General features: G+C 31.4%; 2 protein-coding genes across 4 annotated transcripts; both read left to right on the top strand.

The window, feature by feature from the left end:
- Positions 1-1270: 1270 nt before the first annotated feature.
- On the top strand, positions 1271-12400 carry LOC143195474 (high affinity copper uptake protein 1). Of its 3 annotated transcripts, none has more exons than XM_076402664.1 (4): positions 1271-1445; positions 9695-9822; positions 9885-9956; positions 12157-12400. In XM_076402664.1, the coding sequence occupies exons 1-4, from the start codon at positions 1392-1394 to the stop codon at positions 12356-12358; spliced, it is 456 nt and encodes a 151-aa protein (XP_076258779.1). In that variant the 5' UTR covers positions 1271-1391; the 3' UTR covers positions 12359-12400. The 3 variants fall into 3 exon arrangements, with proteins under 3 accessions (XP_076258779.1, XP_076258782.1, XP_076258781.1); XM_076402667.1 differs by having other exon boundaries at positions 9871-9956; XM_076402666.1 differs by lacking the exon at positions 1271-1445 and adding an exon at positions 9469-9628.
- Positions 12401-18553: 6153 nt separating this feature from the next.
- On the top strand, positions 18554-19610 carry LOC143195097 (high affinity copper uptake protein 1-like). Its single transcript, XM_076401955.1, has 4 exons — positions 18554-18702; positions 18761-18888; positions 18940-18996; positions 19350-19610. Exons 1-4 carry the CDS (start codon positions 18685-18687, stop codon positions 19540-19542), a joined length of 396 nt encoding a protein of 131 aa, XP_076258070.1. The 5' UTR covers positions 18554-18684; the 3' UTR covers positions 19543-19610.
- The last annotated feature ends 3857 nt before the right edge of the window (positions 19611-23467 follow it).

Raw genomic sequence — 23467 nt, 5'->3', positions numbered from 1 at the left:
ATTATTTCCTGTTCTTATATCTCAAAAGAATGCTCGCTGGGAAGAAATTTTCGTCGAATGAAGAGATGCTCGCCGAAACTGAGGCCTATTTTGAAGCAAAGGACAAATCGTATTACAAAAATGGTATCACCCTCGAAAGGAATTATGTTGAATAAAAAAAGCTAATTTTGCCAAAAAATGTGTTTTACTATGGTAGGCCGGGGATTTTTCAATTGATTTGTTATATATGAAAATTGGAACACTTTCGGTTGGATCCGAGTTTAGTTTTAAACAAACGAAGCCTTTATTAAGACAGAAAATACATTAAGAGATAGATGACTCTAATCCCTAAAAGTAAATAAAATGTTCCAACTAATAAAATATAATTATAAAAATTATTAATCATTATTTATATATCAAATCATATTATATCGACTCAATATACCTTACACCATTGTTACATTACCATTGTTAACACTTTTGCGACCTTGAACATCGATCTGTATTTGAGCATCTTTGATACTTAAAGCACCCAATTTTTTAAAATATTTTTTGGTAGATATCTTTTGACCCTTATCTAAAACTACACTTCATCTACAAACAAATGTTTAACCTATCATCTACATTATCACTTTTTTCAATGCCGGGTCGCAAGAAGGATGTTGATTTGGCGGTAATTCAATCATCGATTAATTTCACCCATCCACCGTATTTTGAAACCGTGTGTCATTCAATCAATCTTCGATCTGGACAAGTTGTAACCGGAAGGCGTCACATCTAGTAAGTGCTCTGGCAGGGATAGAACCATTCGAGCTGCAACAGTGTATCCTTCAGTTACGCACTATTAGTAATCTTTTTTGCAACAATATGTCATTAAATTTCCTCAAATGAGGTCGGTAGATATCTTCAGCAACAGTTTCAATCGGCTTTAGTAGCTTGTATATACACTACACATTGCTGATCCTACTATATGCACAGAAAAACTTTATGACCATGAATTGAATGAATTTTTTTATTTAGTATTGTCGTAAGTACATTTACTTCTTATCTCCAGGTATAATATGCCACAGAAAGTTCTTCTTTTACATGAGAAACATATTTATTTAAATCAGACAAAATTATTACTATTATTAATATAATTTTAATTATTAGTTATTCAATGAGCTTGAAAAAAACCATTGTTGCTTTGAAAAGGAACTCACACTATAATGTCGAGCAGTATACAAATAAAATGTATAGTTTTCATTATCGCAAATTACGTACCTGTAAAATGTTAAACCTTAGTCGTGTTTCTATACAGATAGCAGTGCGTTATTTGCTTTACGTTATTCTTGTTTATTATTGAACTGAATATAATATAATAAACTTAACGTGATATAGTAAGTGAACATATTTTAAAGAAACGTTTACAAATGGATCATAACTCGCATTCGGATAGTGATGGATCGTCTATGATGACAATGGCTGTAAGTAGTGAGTAGTGATATACAACAAAAGCATACGCTTGACAAGAACAAAAAACATTTGCTTGTGTAAAATATATTATCTATATATAAAATAAATATATACATATCTTTCAACGTAATCGCTGTTCAAAAGAATATACTTAAATATCCTTTAAATACCTAAATAGTCTTAAAATACCTTAAAATAAAAATAAGGTTATTCAAAAGAATGTTTTTATCAAAGTTCTTTTCTTTTCGGATAAAATTGATTTCTATCTAAATCTGCTACTACTGAAATACAATGAAATAGTAATGGGTAATGTAATCTTCAGAAATCACTTCATTTCTAGTTTATGATTGGAGTGTACCTACCCAGTTATCAAGATATCTATTATTTAATAGTGAGCACAAATGTATACACATAATTTATAAGATTGATGCCACATAATAATTTTTATAAACCTTAGTACCTCGTAGAACCAACTTCAATTGTTCAAACAGCACGTATCAAAATTTTATTATTTTATATTGGTTTTACTGAAATTGCTATTAGTCTGTCCAAAATAATAGTGAACTCAAGCCATCAAAATTTATAACACCACAACTTTAACTTTCAGTTGACATAAAATAATAAAACAAAAATAATCTTATCAAGTATATTTATTTTAACATTTTCTTTCTGTTACTGCTGTGCCTGTCTACATTGTTCTTGCAAAATTCTAAGGATTTCCTCTATATTTTCTCATTTAGTAACAGTATTGGGTCATAAGCGAATCATATTCATGATAGTTTTCATTCAGTAACTATCACTATTTGAGTCATTGTCCAAGTCACTACTAAACTGTTAATTTCCAATCTATTTAACACTTGTTGACGATTTCACCATTTGTCAATTGAAGGTGTTGTTGTGGACAATGTTTCTTCCCTAACGACTAGCATATATATTATAATAATTATTTGCCACCCTCATATCAGTTCAATACGTTTATATATGCAATTATTGAGAGGAAGGCGTAATACTCCGTGACCACATTTTTCTGCCATGATTTACAATGGCTTTTTTTCGGCCCTGTTTTTAAAAAAAGTAAATTATGTAAAACACAAACAAATAATTTATATTTATCGAGTGACGATTTGAAATAATACATGGACTGAAAAATGTTGGACTTAACACATAGATGGAGCTAGTTTTATTAAATTCACCGTTTTTACACTTACTACTAGCCCTCAAAAAAACTGTTAAAATGTCATGATATTCTACTCATAAGTTTGATTTATTGTGCTAAGGGTGACACTAATTTTGTTATTTTCAAAACAATTGGATCTAAAACAATTTCGTGTTTTAATTTTACACTGTTTCTTAAAGGAAAAAATACCGCTCAAGCGAAGCAATGGCTAGAAAAGTGTTATAGGGACTCCCCCCCATCAGAGAAATCAATAAGACGTTGAACAAACGTGGTCGTAGAGACACCAATGATGCAGAACGCAGTGGAGGTTCAAATGAGGTGGTAACACCAGAAAACATCACAAAAGAATCGACAAAATCGTTTTGAATGATCGAATAGCAAAAGTAGCGCGGATTAGCTAACATCGTAAAGATATTAAAAGAACGTGTTGGTTTTATATTGCACGAGCATTTAACTATGAGAAAGTTCCATTCACGCGACACCCACGCGTTTGCTCCCTGTTGACCCAAAAAAAGAAAAACGTGTTAATTATTCTGAACAGTGGCCATGTTTAAACGAAACAAACCACAATTTGGCGTCGATATGTGATAATGAATGAAACATGGATCCATCAAGTGGACAGCAACTGGTGAACCTCATCTAAATCGCCTGAAAACACTACAATCAGCTGGAAAGATTATGGCCTCGGTATTTTGGGATGTGCATGGTGTACGACATCGACTATCTTAAGAAGGGAAATGCCATCAACATTGAATATTATATGGCGTTTGAAGGCCGAAATTGCACAGAAACGACTGCATATATCATAGAAAACAATGTTGTTTCATGAAGACAACCCACGGTTGACAATAAGTCACTTAAAACATTGGCAAAGCTACATGAATTGAACTTCGAATTGCTCTCACATCAACCGTATCCGCCAGATTTGGTTCCCAGCGATTAATGGCTATTCGCAGACCTCAAAAAAATGCTCACCAGTAAGAAATTTCGCTGAAACTGAGACCTATTTTGAGGCAAAAAGTCAATCGTTCTACAAAATTGGTATTGGAATGTTAGAGCGGCGCTGGATGATCTTGTAGCTCTTGGTGGAGATTACGTTGATGAATAAAGTCATTTTTGAATAAAAAAATACGTTTTCTTTGTTACGCCCGGGACTTTTCAGCCCATGTATTATGCTATATACTATATGCATTAGTACTATGGCATCAGACAGTGAGCACTGACGTAAATCACTGAGAACGGCGTTTAATATAACATAGTAGGTTGCTGTATTTTCTGGTTATATCTTATCAAATAAGTCATTAATCTCGACCTCAATATGAAAATAAATGATTTTTTATAAATTTATTAATCCGATTTAATTAAATAAATACAATATTTTTCTGATTGTTGAGATTTCTGATTAGCTTCATCAAACCTATTCAAGCAATGGCTTGAAAAGTGTTATAAGGACACCACTCCATCAGAAACAACGTGAGTGAAACGTTGGTTTGCTGACTTCAGGCGTGGTTGTAGACACACCGATGATGCAGAACGCAGTGGAGGTCCAAATGAGTTAGTAACAACGGAAAACATCAAAAAAAATCGCAAAATCGTTTTGAATTATCGAAAAATGAAGTTGCGTGAGTTAGCTAACATCGAAAAGATATCAAAAGAACGTGTTGGTTTTTTATTGCATGTGAATTTGACTATGATAAATCTCCGTTTAAAGTGGGTGCCGCGTTTGCTCTCTGTTGACCAAAAACAGAAACGTGTTGATGTTCCTGAGCAGTATTTGGTCATGTTTAAACGTAACAAACCGATTCAACAATCACAAACCGAATTTTTGCATCGATATGTGTAACAAGGAATGAAATATGGATCCGTCACTTCACTATGGAATCAAAACGATCGTCATCTGCTCGAACAGCAACTGGTGAAAAGCCTATTTTAAGGGAAAAGGTAAATCGTTCTACAAAATGGTATTGAAATGTTAGAGCGAGGAAATGATTGTGTGGCTCTTGATGGAGATTACGTTGATGAATAAAGCCAAAGTAAAACATACAAAAAACGCGTTTTCTTTGTTACGTTCGGAACTTTTCAGCGCATGTGTTATACTATATACTAGCGTTGCGAACTATCGACTGTTTTCAGTCAGTTTCAGTCGCAAAACAGACGAAACAGACGATTGTCAAAAAACTAGCGACTGAAAATAGTAATTATTATGTTAAGTCAAATGGATGGTTCGACTATTTTTTTTTCAATTCGTGATGTCAGACGAAGATGTACGAATCCTTTCCTATATAAATTGTGAGAGAGAAAAGGCGGGAGATAATTGCTTGAGGCAGTTAATTTCATATGTGGTTATATTTTCCAACGGTATTTAGTATAAGTATAAGGGTAATTAGTATAAGTGAAACGGAGATGTATAAATTCCTTCACGAACTAACTTTAAAGGAAAGAAGGAAAAAAATAATTACTGAATACTACTATAATAATTATAAGTAGAAATAAATTTATATCTGAATATTCTGTAAAAAGGAATGAGATTTTTCTATCGAATGGAATAATACCCCAAAAATATTTTATTGTATTTTAATGTGTTAATTGCTATTATTAAATAATATACTATAATAAATATAGACAATACAATAGAGCTTAAACAAAACCTAAAAACTAAAGATGTATAATAACCCTAAATACTAAATAAAAATTAAACATATATCTAATCATAGAAAAAAAGGTAATCCAGGACGTAATTAAAAAAATGATCTTAATGAAATGATATAAATGCTTTATGTATTATTAAATGCAAATATTTTTTAACAGAAATCGTGAGAGCAATCAAAATATTACCTATAATTGCCATAAAAACAGTCAAAATTTTTATTACTGTTACTATGTATCGTTCCCAATTTTAATATTTTTACCCTATTGCATTAACAACATTGATTAATTGTATTAATATACGATGTATTGTTATTTAGAAGCAAAAAAATCATAAATCTACATATATTACATATAAATCCATGTAAGCATAAATTGGGTACATTTTTGTCAAGGTCGCGGCTAGGACGACAGAGCCAGAACGTTAAAATTCAGTCTAATAAAACAAGTAGGACCAAAAATAGTAACTAAAAGAATTACAGAAACAGTCGATAGTAAATAGTAACAAAATCGACTGAAACAGTCACTGGTAAAATGTAATAAAATCAGTCGAACCAAAAATACCGACTGAAACAGTCGACAGTAAAAAGTAGTTAATACTAAACAGTCGATAATCAATTTCAGCCGAAAGTTACCAACCCTATTGTATGCTATATGTATTAGTACTATGGCATCAGTGACTGAACACTGACGTAAATAACTGATATTGGCGTTCAATTTATTATAGTGAGTTGATGTATTTTATGGTTATATCTTATCAAATAAAATATCAATCTCGACCTTAGTATGAAAATAAATGCATTTTTATAAATTTATTAATCCGATTTAATTAGATAAATACAATATGTTACTGATTAATGAGGTTTTTGATTACCGTCATCAGGCCTATTCATGAGTTTCTACATGTGCAGTATTTACACAGAATACATAATTAATTGAACATATATTTTAATTATCAATTGAATAGTGACGGTATCTGGATCAAAACCTTATCTATAATTGGTAATTGTTTATTTAGATAAAATAATATCTTTAAATAATATGGTTTTATAAGAAAAAACAACATAAGATATATAGAAAGGTCAAGTTAATAATTGTTGAGAATAAAAATATTGATAACTTTGAGAAAAGTATATTTTAAATGTGCTCCTAGTAATTTCCATTCTTAGCATTGTATAAACCTAATAATCCTTTTTGTTCATTGTTTAAAATCTTTGAAACCACGTAACTCTTAATTTTTAATAATCTATATTTTTTTTGTAATACGAACTGACTCTAGATTTTTATGGTATACAAATAAGTTGTGAAATGCATGTTTTCAGAAGAACTTCAGCTGAGTTGTTATTTGTGGAATGATTGAGATATAAAGTGCTTGATTTCTGAAGTATCAGTTTCCCTATGAATTTAATTATTTCTAACAAACCATGGAGCATTTCAGATTCTAGTGACGAGCTTATTTTGGAAAACTTAAAGCCGTTTCACCTGATTGGGTGTAACAAACTTGAATTAGACATTATATCCGTAGAGGAGTACGAATCGAATTAACATCTTGTAAAATAAGCATTTGATGGAAAAGTCTTCTAGAAGGGCAGATCAGAAAAGATAGCAGGTTTGCTATCCCCGAACCTTTCTGGATTGCTTTCTGGATTTGAGAATGCCAACCAAACCATCGATCGAAGTGGAGATCTAGGTGCGTGACGTTATACAACCATGGAATTATTGCCATCATTATTTAATAATTATTGTTCACTTTACTTCCCTAACAGTAAATTATATGTCTGGTAAATCCATTTAAAATGGAGTGTTAAGGAAGTCAGCTAAATTGTTTCCTCATCTATGAATATGCACACACAATCGCACAGGATTGGTTTAAATAGATTTTTAGTGATGCAGAAAAACCATGCGCATTTTCTTTGTCATTCCTGGCCGACGTATGATCACTACGCTTATTGTTTTCTTGGAGCCTTTTGATCTTTCTTGTTATTTTCCAGAGAGAGTATTCCGTTGCATCAGTCGGCGGTACGTTTCCTAAATATTTTTGTATTCCTTTGTTTCGTTCACTATTAATTAGTTCTGTCATTTCTTTTGTTGACTTGTTGATTCTTTTCTTTTTTCTTCTGTTCTTGCTTATTGCTAGATTCCTCGCAGTTTCCTTTTTTTCTGCGATTTTTTTTGATGACATGAAGTTACATTTTTGATACACTGCGCTACTAAGGGTTGAACATCATGCTGCACCTTGTATGTTTTTATTATTATTGTTATATATTGTTATTGCTACAGTTTTTCTCTACAAGTAACAATATCAAGTTAGTTTTCGTATTATGTATTATGTTTAGATTTTTTGGTAATATTTAAATTAATGGTTAATATGACTAATGATCGGATGATAAATCAAAGCATGACTCAGATTTACATATTTTATTAACAATATTATTTGTGACGCAGAAATCTATAGTGTCGGGAATTTTGACAGCCAATATGTTAACATAAAAACTTACCGCAAATAACACATAGTAACAGGTGAATTGAGAAGTCCACGACCTATCATAGTAAAACACATTTTTTGGCAAAATTATTGTTTTTTATTCAACTTAATTCAAAGGTGATATACTGATTATAAAGACCCTCGAACTTTTCGATATCATTTTAGTAGTACGATTTGTCATTTGCTTCAAAATAGGCCTCAGTTTCGTAGATCACGCGATCATTCGACGAAAATTTCTTCCCAGTGAGTATTCTTTTGAGATCTGACAACAGGAAATAGTCGCTGTGATCAGATCTGGAGAATACGGTGGACGAGGAAGTAATTCGAAGCCCAATTCATGGATTTTTGACACGGTGCATTGTCTTGGTGAAGCAACACTTTCTTTTTCTTCAAATGCGGACGTTTTCGGCGATTTCGTCCTTCAAACGGTCCAGTAACACTATGTAATAGTCGCTGTTGATGGTCCTTTTTTTTTCAAGGTAGTCAATGAAAGTTATTCCATGCGCATCCCAAAATATAGATGCCATACACTTGTCAGCCGACTGTTGCGTTTTCCCACGCTTTGGAGCGAGTTAATCGTGTGCAGTCCACTCGGATGACTGTCGATTGGACTTCGGAGTGAAATGATAGAGCCATGTTTCATCCATTGTCACATATCGACGCAAAAACTCGGGTTTATTACCCTTGATCATTTTCAAACACTGCTTCAAATCATCAACCAGTCGTTGTTTTTGGTTAAAAGTGAGCTTGTGAACTTTCTCATACCCAAATATTCGTAAATTATATGATGTACACATTCAGTTGACATCTTTAGGGTTTATGCTATTTCATTCAATTTCAATTTACGGTCATTCAAAATCATTCTGTGGATTTTTGTAATGTGTTCCTCGGTAAAAACGTCTTTTGGGGTTCCACTGTGTTCACCGTCTTCGGTGCTTATTTCATCACATCTAAACTTAGCATATCAATCCTTGATGGTTAATTATCCTGGGGCAGTGTCCAAAGTCAAGTTTTTACTTCAACTGTATTTTTTTCCTTCAAAAAGCAATGTTTTATCAATACGCGAAATTCCTTTTTATCCATTTTTTTCACCATAACAAAAGTTGCTTCACTCAAAATGCTATGCCGACAGCTGCCAAATTTATATACGCATCTTTTGCGGGTTAGGACTAACTAAGAAACATACGGATTTAATTCTAGTAGCGTCATCTATGTGTCGGGCCGGGGAGTTTTTAATTGACCTGTTATATGATGCTAATACAAAATCGCCAATACATCAACATTAAATAGTTTAACTCGTCTCATTTTTGAGACACTATTTACTTTGATTTGACTGTCACTACAGGTGCTCAATAGAAATTAATTCTTCACCTTCTACCAACCTACAATAATGAATTGTCACTATTATTTACACTAACAAACAATAACAATTAACCATACAAGTGATTTTATAAATATTCGCAATCAAATTCGATATGTTCGAAAAAAACCACACTGCAGCCTCAAGGTCAACAAGAAAGAATACATACCAGTAATCAGGGTATATTTTTTGTTAAGCGACATGTAACAATTTTGTTTGATCTTGGAAATAAATCAATAATTTTAATATTTTAAATCGACAAAATAATCGTATAATTACTACAAAATTACCAGAAGATGAAATCTAAAACAAAACTTCGACATAATACAATCACTACTTAAAATAATCTAGGTTTAACGATAACAGATAACGATAAATGAGATACGATGGATGTTCTATCACTGCTATCGTATTTTAAAGCCATTAATATAAATAAAATCATCGTACACGATTATTTACTGACACCAGAAATTTTATTTTCGTCCGTTGAATAAAACCCTATTTGAAAATGGGTATGCAAATGACAGTAAGTCTATTTTTAGAGTATTATTTCTCGTTTTAATGACCTAAATGTATATTAATTATATTGTAGTTTGAGTTCTCCAAATCATGCACTGTTTTGTTCAAATGGTGGAAATTTCAAACCGTTGGTGGTCTAATTGGTTCGATGGTGATCATTTTTATACTGGCATTTGCATATGAAGCTTTGAAATTCTATAGGTTTGTACCGGATATATTATATGGAGCCTGTTACATAATCAAAATCAGTTGTGTTCTTCCAGAGAGTATCTCAGACAAAGAACAGAAAGCATCAGGGATGGAAACAGGGGAGCTGGGGAAGCCAGATTCACTAAGTAAGTACTATAATTTATTTATTATAGGAGCCATTCAATTGGACATATATATAACAAACTAACTATTATTATAACTATAAAAAATGCTGACTAATGATAATCAAGTTTTTATAGGAAGGAAATCAATAATTTAAAGAATATTTCTATGAGAGCATACGCAAATATAATGAAATACGATAAGATCAAAATCTTCAAATTTATAATGCCAAATATGATGTTTTTTTTTAATTATTATGAATTATTAGCCACTACTTCTTCCTATCGTTCTCTCATATATTGAATTATATCTTTTGAAATTATCGAACGTTCAAGAATAGAATGTTTGCTCAATCAAAACATGTATTATGAAAACCTTCAAATCTTTCAAAAACTTATAAACACAAGAAGAAAACTCTGGGGGATATATTAATTCATTTCAATATATCTTGCAGATCCTTTGTCATATTGCAATATCATTTTAATGCCCAGTTTAACCCATTAATTATTATAATTAAAAATGAAAAAATTGTAATTAGTCCTATAAAACAGTCACACACAAAAAGACTAGTTATCAGACTGTTGATAAATTAATCTATAGATTAAGAATATATTCAATGAATGAAAGTGAAACCCATGTTAACATGTCAATTGAAAAGACCCCGGCCTGGCACATAGTTGGCGCTACTAGTATTAAATCCATATGTGTTTTAGCTAGCCTTAACCCTCAACAGTTGCGTGTATAAAATTGACAGCTGTCGGATCATTAGTTTGTGAACTATAGCATTTTCAGTGAAGCAACTTTTATTTTCGTCAAAAAATGGATAAAAAGGAATTTCGCGTGTTGAAGAAATATTGCTTTTTGAAGAGAAAAAATACAGTTGAAGCAAAAACTTGGCTTGATGCCGAGTTTCAGAACACTTCACCTGGAAAATCAACCATCGATGATTGGTATGCTAAGTTTAGAAGTGATGAAATGAGCACCGAAGACGGTGAACGCAGTGGACGCCTAAATTTAATCAACTAAAAATTAAACCAAGGGTAAAAATGCTAACTAAAGTTTTAAAATTTATAGTAGGATCCCTATAATATATGATTTTATTCACAGGCGATAAAGTACACATTCAGATTCTCAAAATATCATCAAAGCAATATTTTTTGTAAAAAATTTTAAAAACATATAGATAATAGGTACGGTAACAATAAATGTATTATTTTAGCAAAAATGGGACACTTGCGACATAATGATCCCATCTAGGTCAATCGTATACAGTATTGTTTGATAACTTCATTATAGTATTGCCATTTTAAAGATAATTTCGTTATGCTTCTCTTATAGAAGTTTATCTAATTTCAAAAAAACAGTCGATTTTTACAAGGTTTTCTTATTTAACAATTTTTCACCATCATAATAATCCGCTACAGAGATAAACAGGTGATCACTTGATGTTAGGTCCGCACGCTACGTCCGGAACGAGAGTCCGGAAAATGTTTCTGGCAGTTTTGAAACACAGTTCCTTTGTTAATGGCCAAAGTTAGTTACTGCTAGGTAATTGCTTCCCTCAGGCGATCCAGATGTCCACTACCAGCACACAGCAAATCTTTAATTTCTGTCAATTTAGCTTGTCCACTTCAACCACGTTCCTTTTCCCTAGATCTTGCCATAAACTTCAGAAGTTGGTCGAGTTTATCCCGATTCAGCAGCAATTCTCAAATGGAAATTATGTCTATGGGGTTTTTTTAGTTTAACTCATGTTGCACCCGTACATCCAGCTTCTTCTTCTACCCAGACTTTTCCAGATGGTTTCAATATCACCATCGGTTTATTATACCTCGAAAACGAAATCAACAAAATCAATACAGCGCTTATTGACAGTTACAGTACCAGAAACATAAAGAATAGTCGATTCCTAAGACGTCTGCTTTGTATACGACATCAGCTTTCTAATCTTTATGACACAAGATACAATATATTAAAACCACATATTTGATAAATAAAAGATAAAATGGTTAAAACACCTAAATAATTGAATGATATTGTAGTATGGGCAATAATACAAAACAGGTTCGATACGTTGAATCCAAACAGAACAACGAAACGTTCACAATGAGAAAATAAATAAAATCAGTCAATGAGCTTCATTGCTATATAGATATTTATAAATACATAATTTTATAATTCAAACTTAAATAATATATTAAATGTTGCTAATACTTTTTATAGGGTAACGATACTAAGTAAATCGCATTTGATACAGACGTTCCTACAAGCGATACAAGTGACCGTAAGTTACCTTCTTATGCTGATATTTATGACGTACAATGCCTGGCTATGTATAGCTACAGTGCTTGGATTAGTTTTTGGATACTTCGCCTTTGGTTGGAACACAATATCAAGCAATGTAAATGATGACCATTGTTCTTAGTTTAAAATATATTCTAAAAATTAAACTAAAAATATACTAGCACACTTTTGTTTTATTTCTATAATCTAGCCAATACATTTTTAAAAAATTACATAACCGTGTTTATTTCAATTTTTTTTAATGTAGTTCCGTTTCATATATTATCTATTACAATTAGACAGGTCGGTCCCCCTGCTGTTGTAGTAGCCCTGGGTTCGAATCCTGCTGGAGCATCATTGTAACTGTATATTGGTGATGGTCCTTAGGTAAGCATGCTAGATCCAACAAGGAAAATGATCCCAGTCACACCAGTAAAGGATGTCTTCTTGGATATTCTCCATGTTGGCAACTCGCGAGTCGGTAGGCTTAATGCCGAGAACGTGGTTCGACGTGCATGTTAAACATCAAAGTTAGTGATTTTTACTAACCTTATAGTCTTAGTCTGATATATCAGACCTATATATAATTAAGCAAAACATAGTCTCATAAAAATTAACTAGAAAGTTTAGGTTCGATAGATATTTAAGGGAGGAATTGACAAGTTGTAAAATTGTTGTTTTAAACTGTAACAAGGATGCTCCCTCCATATGGGCAAATTTGGGTTCATAGCAGCACTAAAGTGAAAAAGGCGCTGTAAAGTTAAATGTAAACATTTTTTGAAACTTTATTGTAACAAATCTATAAAAATGGCATATTTATAACAAAAAATGCTAACAAAATCAGAACACCCGAATATAAAAATATTTTAAACAATTTAACTCAAAGGTTGAAAATGGTAATACATATAAAAAGAAACCTGATTATTCGCTAAAAAAAAAACTTCAAACCAAACAAAACTGATACTGACTATAATTTGCCGAACATAACAGGTCAATTGAAAAGTCCCCGGCCTACCGTAGTAAAACACGTTTTTGGGCAAAATTCGTTTTTTTTATTCAACATAATTTAACCATAAAATTTAACCATTCAACATATATTAATAATTTTAATAATTCAACCGAAATATTCGTGAATGATATGATGTACACGTTCAGTTGATATCTTTACAGTGTCTGATATTTCATTCAATTCCAATTTACGGTTATTCAAAATCATTTATGTTTGTGGATTTTTTAAATTTTTTCGTCGATAACCTCGTCACGTCTAAACTTAGCAAGTCAATCCTCGATGGTTGATTTTCCTGGGGCAGTGTCCGGAGACTCGGCATCAAATCAAGTTTTTAATTCAACTGTATTTTTCGGCTGGGGACTTTTCAAATGACCTGTTAGATTACGAAAATTCAACGATCCAGTTAGTCACGTCGAAAAAAACAACCAAAATTATAAAATTTGACATTAATTCAAAGAAATCACCTAGCTGTCACTTAATAAAAGGACAATTGCTGCAAAAATTATCAAGAAAGAGAATTATAAAATTCACCAACTTGATCAACGAGGCACTTCGACTAACACATGTCCCAGACCTTTGGAAGATGGCTGAAATTATTATTATTCAAAAACCTGAAAAATCGTCAAATGACATAATAGCCTATAGACCACTCTCGCTGCTACCAGTAATATCTAAGGTATTTGAAAAACTGCTAATAAAAAGAATAAATCCTATTATAGATAGAAAAAAACCTATTACCTATTACACGCCACTTCGGGTTTATTAACAAACATTCAACAATTGAACAAGTTTATAGAAAAATAGATCTAATTCAAAAAGCCTATAGAGCAAAAAAGGTTTGTTCAGCTATATTCTTAGATGAAACACAAGCCTTTAAACCGATAAGGTTCGTGTCGGCCTTCATAAGCTACAGAAAATGTTACCGAAACAAAACACTAAACTATGAAAATCATATATTATAGCCAGATTGTTTAGAGTCGAACATAAGGAAGCCTATTCTACTAAAATAACTTGAGATGTATACTACGGTACAACTTAAAACATTGTTTGTTCTTATAGGAACATTTGGACTGAAGTTATAGAGTCAAGTAATTAAAGGTAAGAATGAGCAGAAGGGGGGATACTGGCTGAATGAATATAAACTTTACCATTACCTTCTGTAGTTTGTTCAAATGTTGATGATACTTGCTTCGAACACCTTGATAGTGGGTCTGGAACGATAGAAATAGGCACTACAAATAAAGTAAGACAGTTTAGAAATTAATGGTAAAAATTATGAACAGAATTGTGATTGACTCCTTCAATCTACCTTTTGATTTTGATCCACTTCCATTTGTACATATTCTGGGCTTGTGGTATTATTTTCGCCATCACTAAATTGTTCATAAGTACTTAAAGTATGTACTACATGGTAACGATCATAAATCTGTTTCATCTGTTTCATGAACCCAACCAGTTTAGGATTTGTAATGTTTTCTACTTATTTCTTAAAGATCGCCGGGTACTTATTTAACGGAAAACGATGATGCACCTCACTATCTGTGCATCCGGGCACACAACACTTGTATTTACTAATAAAATAAAATAAATATTTTATATAATAATTATTTAATAATATATACGTTATAAAAATCTAACCGCACTGTTTTCTATATAGGGCACGTTAAAAATGACGTACAAAACAAACAAACCGTAGAACGAAATGAACCAATCCCGTCGCGGATCATAGCATAGCAAATAAAACAAGTAATATGTTAAAGATAGCGACATCTACATGTTGGACGTCGCGAAAAATTTCGCCAAAATTTCCTATGAAGTTAAATCTCTATTTCTCTATGTGTATAATCAGCCATTTTAAATTAACCGTTGATCGGGTGAAAACAAATTATCTAGAATATTTAAATTTTGTGGTGCATCAACAAATTTTTAACAATAATAATTAAATTGTTGTGTTATTCTTAGTATTATAACATACATTGGTTTTGAAATATTTTTTTTTATAATATCTTTATTAGATACGCTTAGTACAATCTTAATTTACAATTAATTTATTACTACTTTTCCTATGTACTTGGATTAATTAACAAGCAAGACGAGTGAGAGAAAATACGTCAGAATGTATTCCTCAGTTATAAAATTATAATTATTTATTAATTATTAACTTATAGCTATAGTTTACACTAATAGTACACACTAAATGTTCACTCAAGTTCGTATGGTTTTGTTCGTTTCAATCTCCTGACATCCTGCGCGCTGCCCAGCAGTTGTATTGCTTCCACGTTAGTATGATTTAGTAATCTTCTTTCGTGTTTCAAGGCGAAATCCTGCACAACTTCGCAAATCCATTTGATTTCCAGGTCATCGTGCAATTCTTCATTGGTTACATAGCGATAGGCATTGGTAATTAATCGAAGAACCTTGTTTTGACAGCGCTGTATGACTAACTGATTTGAATTTTTAGTGCAACCCCATATTTGCACCCCATAGGTCCAAATTGGCTTTATAATTGTATTATAGATCAACCTCTTTGATTTTAGATTTTTTTGATTTTTGATTGAAGTTGAGAGTATCTTCCGACTAACCAGTATAGTTGTTTTATTTTTGTTCTAATGTGTTTTGCTTTTTGTCTAACGTGATGCTGGTTCTAAAATATGGAAGAACAAAGGTAAATACGGAATGTAAGGTTAAGATATCCAAATAGCATCCATTTTTTTTATAGTGGGAATATTAACCGCCAATTTTGCAACGAAACTTTTTAAAGACATCAAATAGAAGTCAACCTATGCCAAAATTTCACCCCGATATAGCTGCAGATTCCAAAATGACAACAAGAAGCAAGAAATAAAATTTGTTTAAAGTTTGTAAGTAAGTAAGTTCAAATAAAACTTCGCAAAAGGTATTAGAGAAATAATATACAATTATACCAGAACTAATATTACAGGTAATTATAAGTTTTATACACATTTTGTTAATTCAAAATATTAATTCAAAATTTGTTATTTCAAAATCATCCATTCGTTTTAGGTTCGTAAAGGTACAATACGTCAACCAAAAGCTAATCACTTCAGTGGCCGATTCATTACTAGAGTTTGTCTATCAAAAGTAGTACCAAAAATTACAGTAATTGATATTAATTGGACATTTACTTCATTCATGATTTATTTATATTTTAGTAATGATTTAATTTTTCTTTTATATATGAAGTATTACTAGTAAGAGGTCACTTGAAACGAATAATCAAAACATATAACATTAATCATCAGTAACACCCTAATGATATTTTACAGTTTTTATTTACTCACTAAACAAAATTACAACAGCACTTCCTTTACTATTGTAACATGTTTAATTATTACTTTTAAATTTCATGGGGCTAAATTTCTTCATCGCGGAACGATACACAAAAAAAAATATATTAGACTAAAATTTTCAACACAAAATTTTCAATACGCGCTTGCGTAGAGCTTGCCAAGTGAGCGCTGGTGCCATCAGACTATTAATTCAAATAAAAGAAAATGCACATATGCTAAACTGAAATTACCTCCAATTTACATTATCCCCTTTTAGCTGTCCTCTCTTCTTAGCATAATGATATATTAAAATATCGTAAATTAATATGTGTTTATACAGAAGTACTTTATTGTGTGTTAATGGAATTAAATTGTAAAAAGCTAATACAATTTTCTTCACATAAGCTTTCTAACTTAGCTTTGTAACTAGTGTCATTTCCAAATATTTTACTATATTAACACAATTTTGCTATTATAGCACTTGGATATTATTTCTAATGTGTTAATTTCTTTCTTATTTTGCACTGTCTCACAACTGTACCTTTCCAGGGTAATCAACAAATTGATCAATAAATTAGTGTTGCTAATATTGCATGCTTTTTATTTTAAAACAAAAACATATTGCTTACTTTTTTTCCGGTCACACGATATGAAATTTCTTCTCACAATCCTACAGATCTATTTCGCAGCTACTGTAAGTACAGTAAGTGCTAAAGTATTTGAAAACCAGTTGTCAAACCACCACCTTCCACCAGATTTAGCATTTGGAACTCATCCATAAGCCCAAAAAGGCAACGCACCGAAGTTTTAAACTCTTACGCCACAAGCAGAATGTTTGTTTAAAGTCAACCAAAAATAAATCTACTCTACAGCAAAATAATCTAGAGTTGAAACATAAAAAAGTGAATTCTTTACCTACTTTACACATTTACGACAAATGCAAATACCACCACCATATTTTTAATAATACTTATGAATACAATAAGAAAAAATTCGAAAATTCAACAACAGGAACGGACAATATAAATAACTGTACACAGGCATTGAGAATAAAAGTTAACGAAAGAAAATCATATATACTCATAAACCACACTTAAATCAGTAACAAAGAATAATGTCATCTCATCTAGGTACAATCCTAATGTAAAATATCGGTGCATTGAAACTCCATTGAAAGAACATATTAAAAATTAAAAAATTAAAATTGTAATATCGGATAAAGTATTGCTTAATTGGAAATAAACCTCAATTATCCGTATATAACAAGTAGCTGTTAATCAAGGAATTTCTAAAATATAGATGGACCAACGGAATCAAGTTGTGGAGATATAGCAGTAATTACTTATAGTAAGGCCATGGTCAAAACAGGACATAAACTCAAACGAAACAAGCCGCTTCATCTTGTATTACAGTGAAGTCTATTTAACGGAAATCAAACCTTTAAAACCCGTACAAATATTAAACAAGGAACAAAATCGACCCCCATGTAAATTGAAACACTGAGACATTGGGACACACTTTGTAATATTAACTTGCTTCTTCAGGCGCTACGCCCAACAAACTATCAACATCAATTTCAAATATAGTTGTTTCCACCAATGACATATGGCCTGTTAGGATAAGAATTCATTTTTTATAAGGATTACAGATCTGGCCCAAAAAGGATCTCTTCTGTAAATTAGATTAGTAATTTAATCGCACAATAACAAAAAATTGTAAGTAGCGACAAACAATATTATTTAAAACAACTCCCTTAAATTTCATTTTAGATTTACCAGTGTTGAAATATTATTAAATATTGTGAAACAGCATCAATATACCGTTTATCTATATACAACAGATCACACAGTTACTATAAATAGATATCTGACGAAAATTCCGAAAATTAACGTAGAATAAAAGGTCTTCAAACTTATTGTTCGTTATGCAATTAAATAAACATTAAAATCTAAAAATCTAATCTTAAAAATTAACTTAAAAAAAACAGAAACAGCTGATCAAAGATAGCCCGTCAGTAATTAATATTATCTTTACGCAGCCAAATTCTAAAGTGTTTATTATAAATCACAGACGGCTTCAACAATATTGGATTAGTTTCCAGTCAGTGTAATAAAATACTGATTTCAATCACTTTTTCACTTCCGACGACCGTAATAAAATAAAGCAAAAATGGGTATGGTTATGCTTGTACGTGTAATTGTCCGCTTCTCCTTGCACATGTCATGTCAATAATGGTATTTTGTAGCTTAAGTTTAAGACTTCTGGTACAGTTTTCTTTACATGGTGGAACTTTAATAGTGTTAGTGGTCTGGTAGGTAGCATGATAGCTATCTACTTAATAGCTCTTTGCTATGAAGGTTTCAAATTATTCAGGTATCATATATTAGAGTTCATTCATAATTTTTGTTAATCATATTTTTTTAGAACATACGTAAAACTACGAATGCAAAGTTCGACAAATGACAGTGTCACGTTCACCAAGTAAGTATCAAACATGTTTAGCAATAATATTGAAAATTTAATGACAGTATCGTTGATTTTCACATCAACATTTTATGGAAAAGTTAATAAGAATTTAGTCATAATTGCAATATAAATTAGATAAGATAAATACACATTTTCACACAATTGGAATACTATATGTGCATATCATTTAAAACTAGAGATAGAACAATCAGATAACATGTTATTTTTAGAAATTAATTCCTTGTAAAGGACATTCAAATTTTAACAATTAAACCACTTGAAATATGACAACATTAATTTTATTGATGCATATTAGATAGATTATTACTATATTTTATAAATAAATAAATGTTATTATCCTTTTTCAGAGCAAAGATAACCAACAAATCCCACTTAATACAAGCCTTATTTCAAGGTGTACAAGTATTCTTAAGTTATATTTTGATGTTAGTGTTCATGACATATAACGCCTGGCTGTGTATAGCTGCTATATGGGGATTGGTAACTGGGTATTTTGTTTTTGGCAGATACTCAACAACCAGGGCTAAGGAATGTTCGTAATTAAATTAAATACCTTTAATAATAAAAAGTATAAGGTTTAAAATAAAAACCTTTATTTTATTTGAAAACTGTTTTATTTAAATGAAAATCCTATATTAACATAAACGAAACCATAATAAACTAAAATAAATAAATAACAAACAATAAATGAATTTCTAACATTTCTCAGAGAAGCTCTTAGAGTCTGACAGATTTTATATTATTGATCCTAACTACTTGAATCAGGATATTCATTATTTGTTAATAATTTTGCCTTCTCTGCATCCATTGCCAGACCACTCATTTTCGGTGCGACAAAATGCGACTTATATCGTGAAGTGTATTCAAAGCCTCAACGAATATCGCATCGACCATTTGATGTATATTTACAAGGCTTCATGTTGAACATCATGTCTCTTTACAACTGTTATTCAGGATGAGATCCTATACGTAGTCGACAACAAAACGACATTCCTTAAAAATGATATTTGCACACTTCTCATACCTAATACGTTCATCAAAAACTGTGCAAACTGTGTGCAAAAATATTATCTGCGGAATCTCGATTTGATATAAATACTCTCTGATTCTCTCGACATTTTTCCTCGCAGTTTCTTTGGAATTTATGTTATTTTAACATTTATGCTCAGAAAATTTTGGACTTATACTAACTTTACTTATTTTTGGACTTATCAAATAACTAAGAAGGTGATCAGAAACTTTGAGGAAAATATATTTATTTGTTTGAATTTGAGGAAATATTGAATTGAGCTTTATGAGTCTAATGTCAAGATTACAAATTTAAAGCTAAAAGAGTTAAGAATTTTTAGACATATGCTAATAAAAATGTATGGTCAGGAGCGTAGGGTTCAATAAATCATTCAGAGAAAGGAAGGACAATAATATAGATATATTAGAAAATGCACATGACAGGATATTTGGAAAAAACAGATATGAATAAAAAAAGACGAAAGGTCGATGCTAATCAGGATACTCATAGAGGACCTCCCATTATTCAAAGAATATAATAAATAAAGATAATTATGCTTACATCTAAATTAAATAATAACATGTGATATTCCAAATTGTCGTCATAATTCAATATGAACAAAATAATCGACGTATTACTAAATATTGTGAAATATACATTTATCTATATACGAAATTGGTGAAAAAAAAATAAAAAGGATAAAACAAAAAATTCTTAAACCTCCGGTTCATTCTACGACAAAATAAGCACTGAAGAATATTTAGATAATACCTCTTATTTACACACAAAAAACAAATAATCAGATACCGTACTATAGTCTAATTAACAATTCGGTACCCTTAATCTATTTTACCATCTTTAACACAAAAGAAAAACGATAATCATATATTATTGTAAATTATCCCCTACTTTAGAGCTACTATATCATCCCGATCATCATTATCAGTAATTAATTTGAAAACTCTTGATATAGAAATTTGCACCAAATCATTATTACATAAATTCACTTCTTTTCCTCCTTTCTGAAAGACTTCAAATATCGTATAAGCAAGTTATAATGTAACGATTCAGTAAAAATTGTATATATCCTTTTTTAAATATCATAAAATGCGCATCAACCTCCAATATATTATGACAGATGTAATAAAATAACACATAGCCTGAAAAGCCTCAGGCCTAACTCATAGATGGCGCTAGCTTTATTGCATTCGTCACTTTTTCAGTTAATACTATCCTTCAAGAGAAAGCTGTTAAAATTTCATGATATTCTACTCATAAGTTTGTGAGTTATTGTGCTAACAATGACAATACTTTTGTTATTTTCAAAACAATGGATCAAAAACTCTTTCGTGTTTTAATTTTACACTGCTACTTGATGGAAACAAATACAATTCAAGCAAAGCAATGACTTGAAAAGTGTTACGAGGACTCCGCCGCTCCATCAAAAAAAAAACAATAAAACTTTGGTTTGTCGTAAAAACACCAATGATGCAGAACGCAGTGGACATGAGGTGGTAACACCAGATAGTATAAAAAATCCACAAAGTCGTTTTGAATGATCGAAAATTGATGTTGTGTGATTTACCTAATATCGTAGAAATTTCAAAATAACGTGTTCAAAGTGGGTGCCGCGTTTGCTCACTGTTGACTTGACTCTCATCACTTGACTCCGAAATCAAACCGATCGTCATTTGAGTGTGCAGCAATTGGTGAACCTCGTCCAAAACGCCCGAAAGCACAACAATTGACTCGAAAAGTTCTAGCTTCGATATTTTAGATATTCTAAGAATAATCGACTATCTAAGAGAAGGGCCATCAACAGTGAATAATATACAGCTATATTGGAGCGTTTAAAGACTGATATTGCAAAGAAGCGATCGCATATTGCAAAGAAGAAATTTGTTATAGGGTGCTGAAGTAATAGTGGGGCTCTTGATGAAGATTAGGTTGATAAGTAAAGCCAATTTTAAACAAAAAAAATCACAATTTCTTTGTTACGCCCAGGACTTCTCAGCCAATGTACGAATTGATTACTATTGCTTTGAATTGATTGACGATCAAATATGGGGTGTTTTGTTCGATAACGTGTTGCCATTTATAGAAGCTTCACACTTAGAGAAGCCCTTGTATCAAGTGTCAAAAAAGAGGGCAGTCGAATGTCTTTTGACGTCATTTTGCCAAAAAAAAGCTCACTATGGACAGAAATAGTTAGTAATCACTTGATGCCAGGTCCGAACTATAATGTGGAAAAACCTCCCAGACAAACTCCCGGAACTTCTAAAAGGTCTTCTTCAAGTAATAGTAAATAAAAAAGTAATTATTCATTTTATACAGATTTTATTGCAATTAATCTTCATTTCGTTTTAAGTTATGTAAGTAAATGTAGAATTTGCCTACCAAAAATTCACTATGGACAGAAACAGTTAACAAATACTTGACTTGATCCGAACTATAAGGTGAAAAACCTCCCAGCTAAGCTGCCAGAACTTTTTGAGAACATAGCAATCTATGTTTGTGGCTTGGCATTATCTTAATAAAATAAAATTCTTATCTTAGCTATTTCTTTCAGACAATTAATTTATTAACCTTTCATTAATATCAATCTTAGCTTGGACGTTTGCGTCGATCCACCGATCTTCAACTACAACCGTTGCTGTAAATCCTCTACTTCCAGTCACCATGCGCTTTGAGAACCGATCGATATTATATAACTCATATGCTACCCATTCCTCTAATTACTTTTTGTATTTATTATTGCTTTTTCTTAATAGATCCAAACGATTTTTAACTCCTGGGTTATATGTGTGTATACTCAGTGCTTAAGTGAAGTTCAAGTTCAGACATTTTCATAATTTTATCAGAAATTTAAACAATTGAACTTCCATTGGTGCATCTTTGACATCAAAATTACATTTATCAGAGAAAAACTATATAATATAGCTATAGCAGAGTGAAATGATGTCATCCATATTTAACATAAATTTAAACAAAACTGAATCAACCAATTAAGTAATACTAAAGGTAATTATTTATTTTATACAAATTTTATTGGAATTAATCATCCATTCGTTTTAGGCTATGTAAGTAAACGTAGAATAGACGTATTCTACCAAACCATAAGCTGGAGGTAGCCAATTGATTAATCGTTTTGAGTAGAATAGTAGCAAAAATTGCAGAATCTGGTAAAAATTAAACATTTACTTTAATCATAATATATTTTGGTAATGATGGAATGATGATATGATGTATATGGAATGATTTCGAAGTGATTGGAGGTATCTTAAGCTCAAATCGCCATCATAACAAAGTATCGGTATCCCAATATACTTGGCTACCTGCAAATGTTTACATAACAAAATCTGAGACATCCAAAATTAAAAGCCCTTCAAAGAACACCGACGAATCACCAAAACACAGTGGCACATTCCACAATTATCACACTATGTCAGTGGAGGA

The sequence above is a fragment of the Rhynchophorus ferrugineus genome, unplaced genomic scaffold (genome assembly GCF_030347505.1).
Source record: "Rhynchophorus ferrugineus isolate W39M unplaced genomic scaffold, kcgeb_rfMv2 rfM4, whole genome shotgun sequence".
Taxonomy (NCBI): domain Eukaryota; kingdom Metazoa; phylum Arthropoda; class Insecta; order Coleoptera; family Curculionidae; genus Rhynchophorus; species Rhynchophorus ferrugineus.
The sequence above is the reverse complement of the archived record's forward strand: the minus strand, read 5'-3'. Positions and strand labels throughout refer to the sequence as shown.

Excerpts from the sequence above, each read along its gene's own strand:
- LOC143195097 (XM_076401955.1), top strand. Across the intron at positions 18,889-18,939 it reads GAAGGTTTCAAATTATTCAG|AACATACGTAAAACTACGAA; the intron begins GTATCATATATT and ends ATATTTTTTTAG. Across the intron at positions 18,997-19,349 it reads GACAGTGTCACGTTCACCAA|AGCAAAGATAACCAACAAAT; the intron begins GTAAGTATCAAA and ends ATCCTTTTTCAG.
- LOC143195474 (XM_076402664.1), top strand. The coding sequence starts at position 1,392 with ATGGATCATAACTCGCATTCGGATAGTGATGGATCGTCTATGATGACA. Across the intron at positions 9,823-9,884 it reads GAAGCTTTGAAATTCTATAG|AGAGTATCTCAGACAAAGAA; the intron begins GTTTGTACCGGA and ends GTGTTCTTCCAG. Across the intron at positions 9,957-12,156 it reads GGGGAAGCCAGATTCACTAA|GGTAACGATACTAAGTAAAT; the intron begins GTAAGTACTATA and ends TACTTTTTATAG.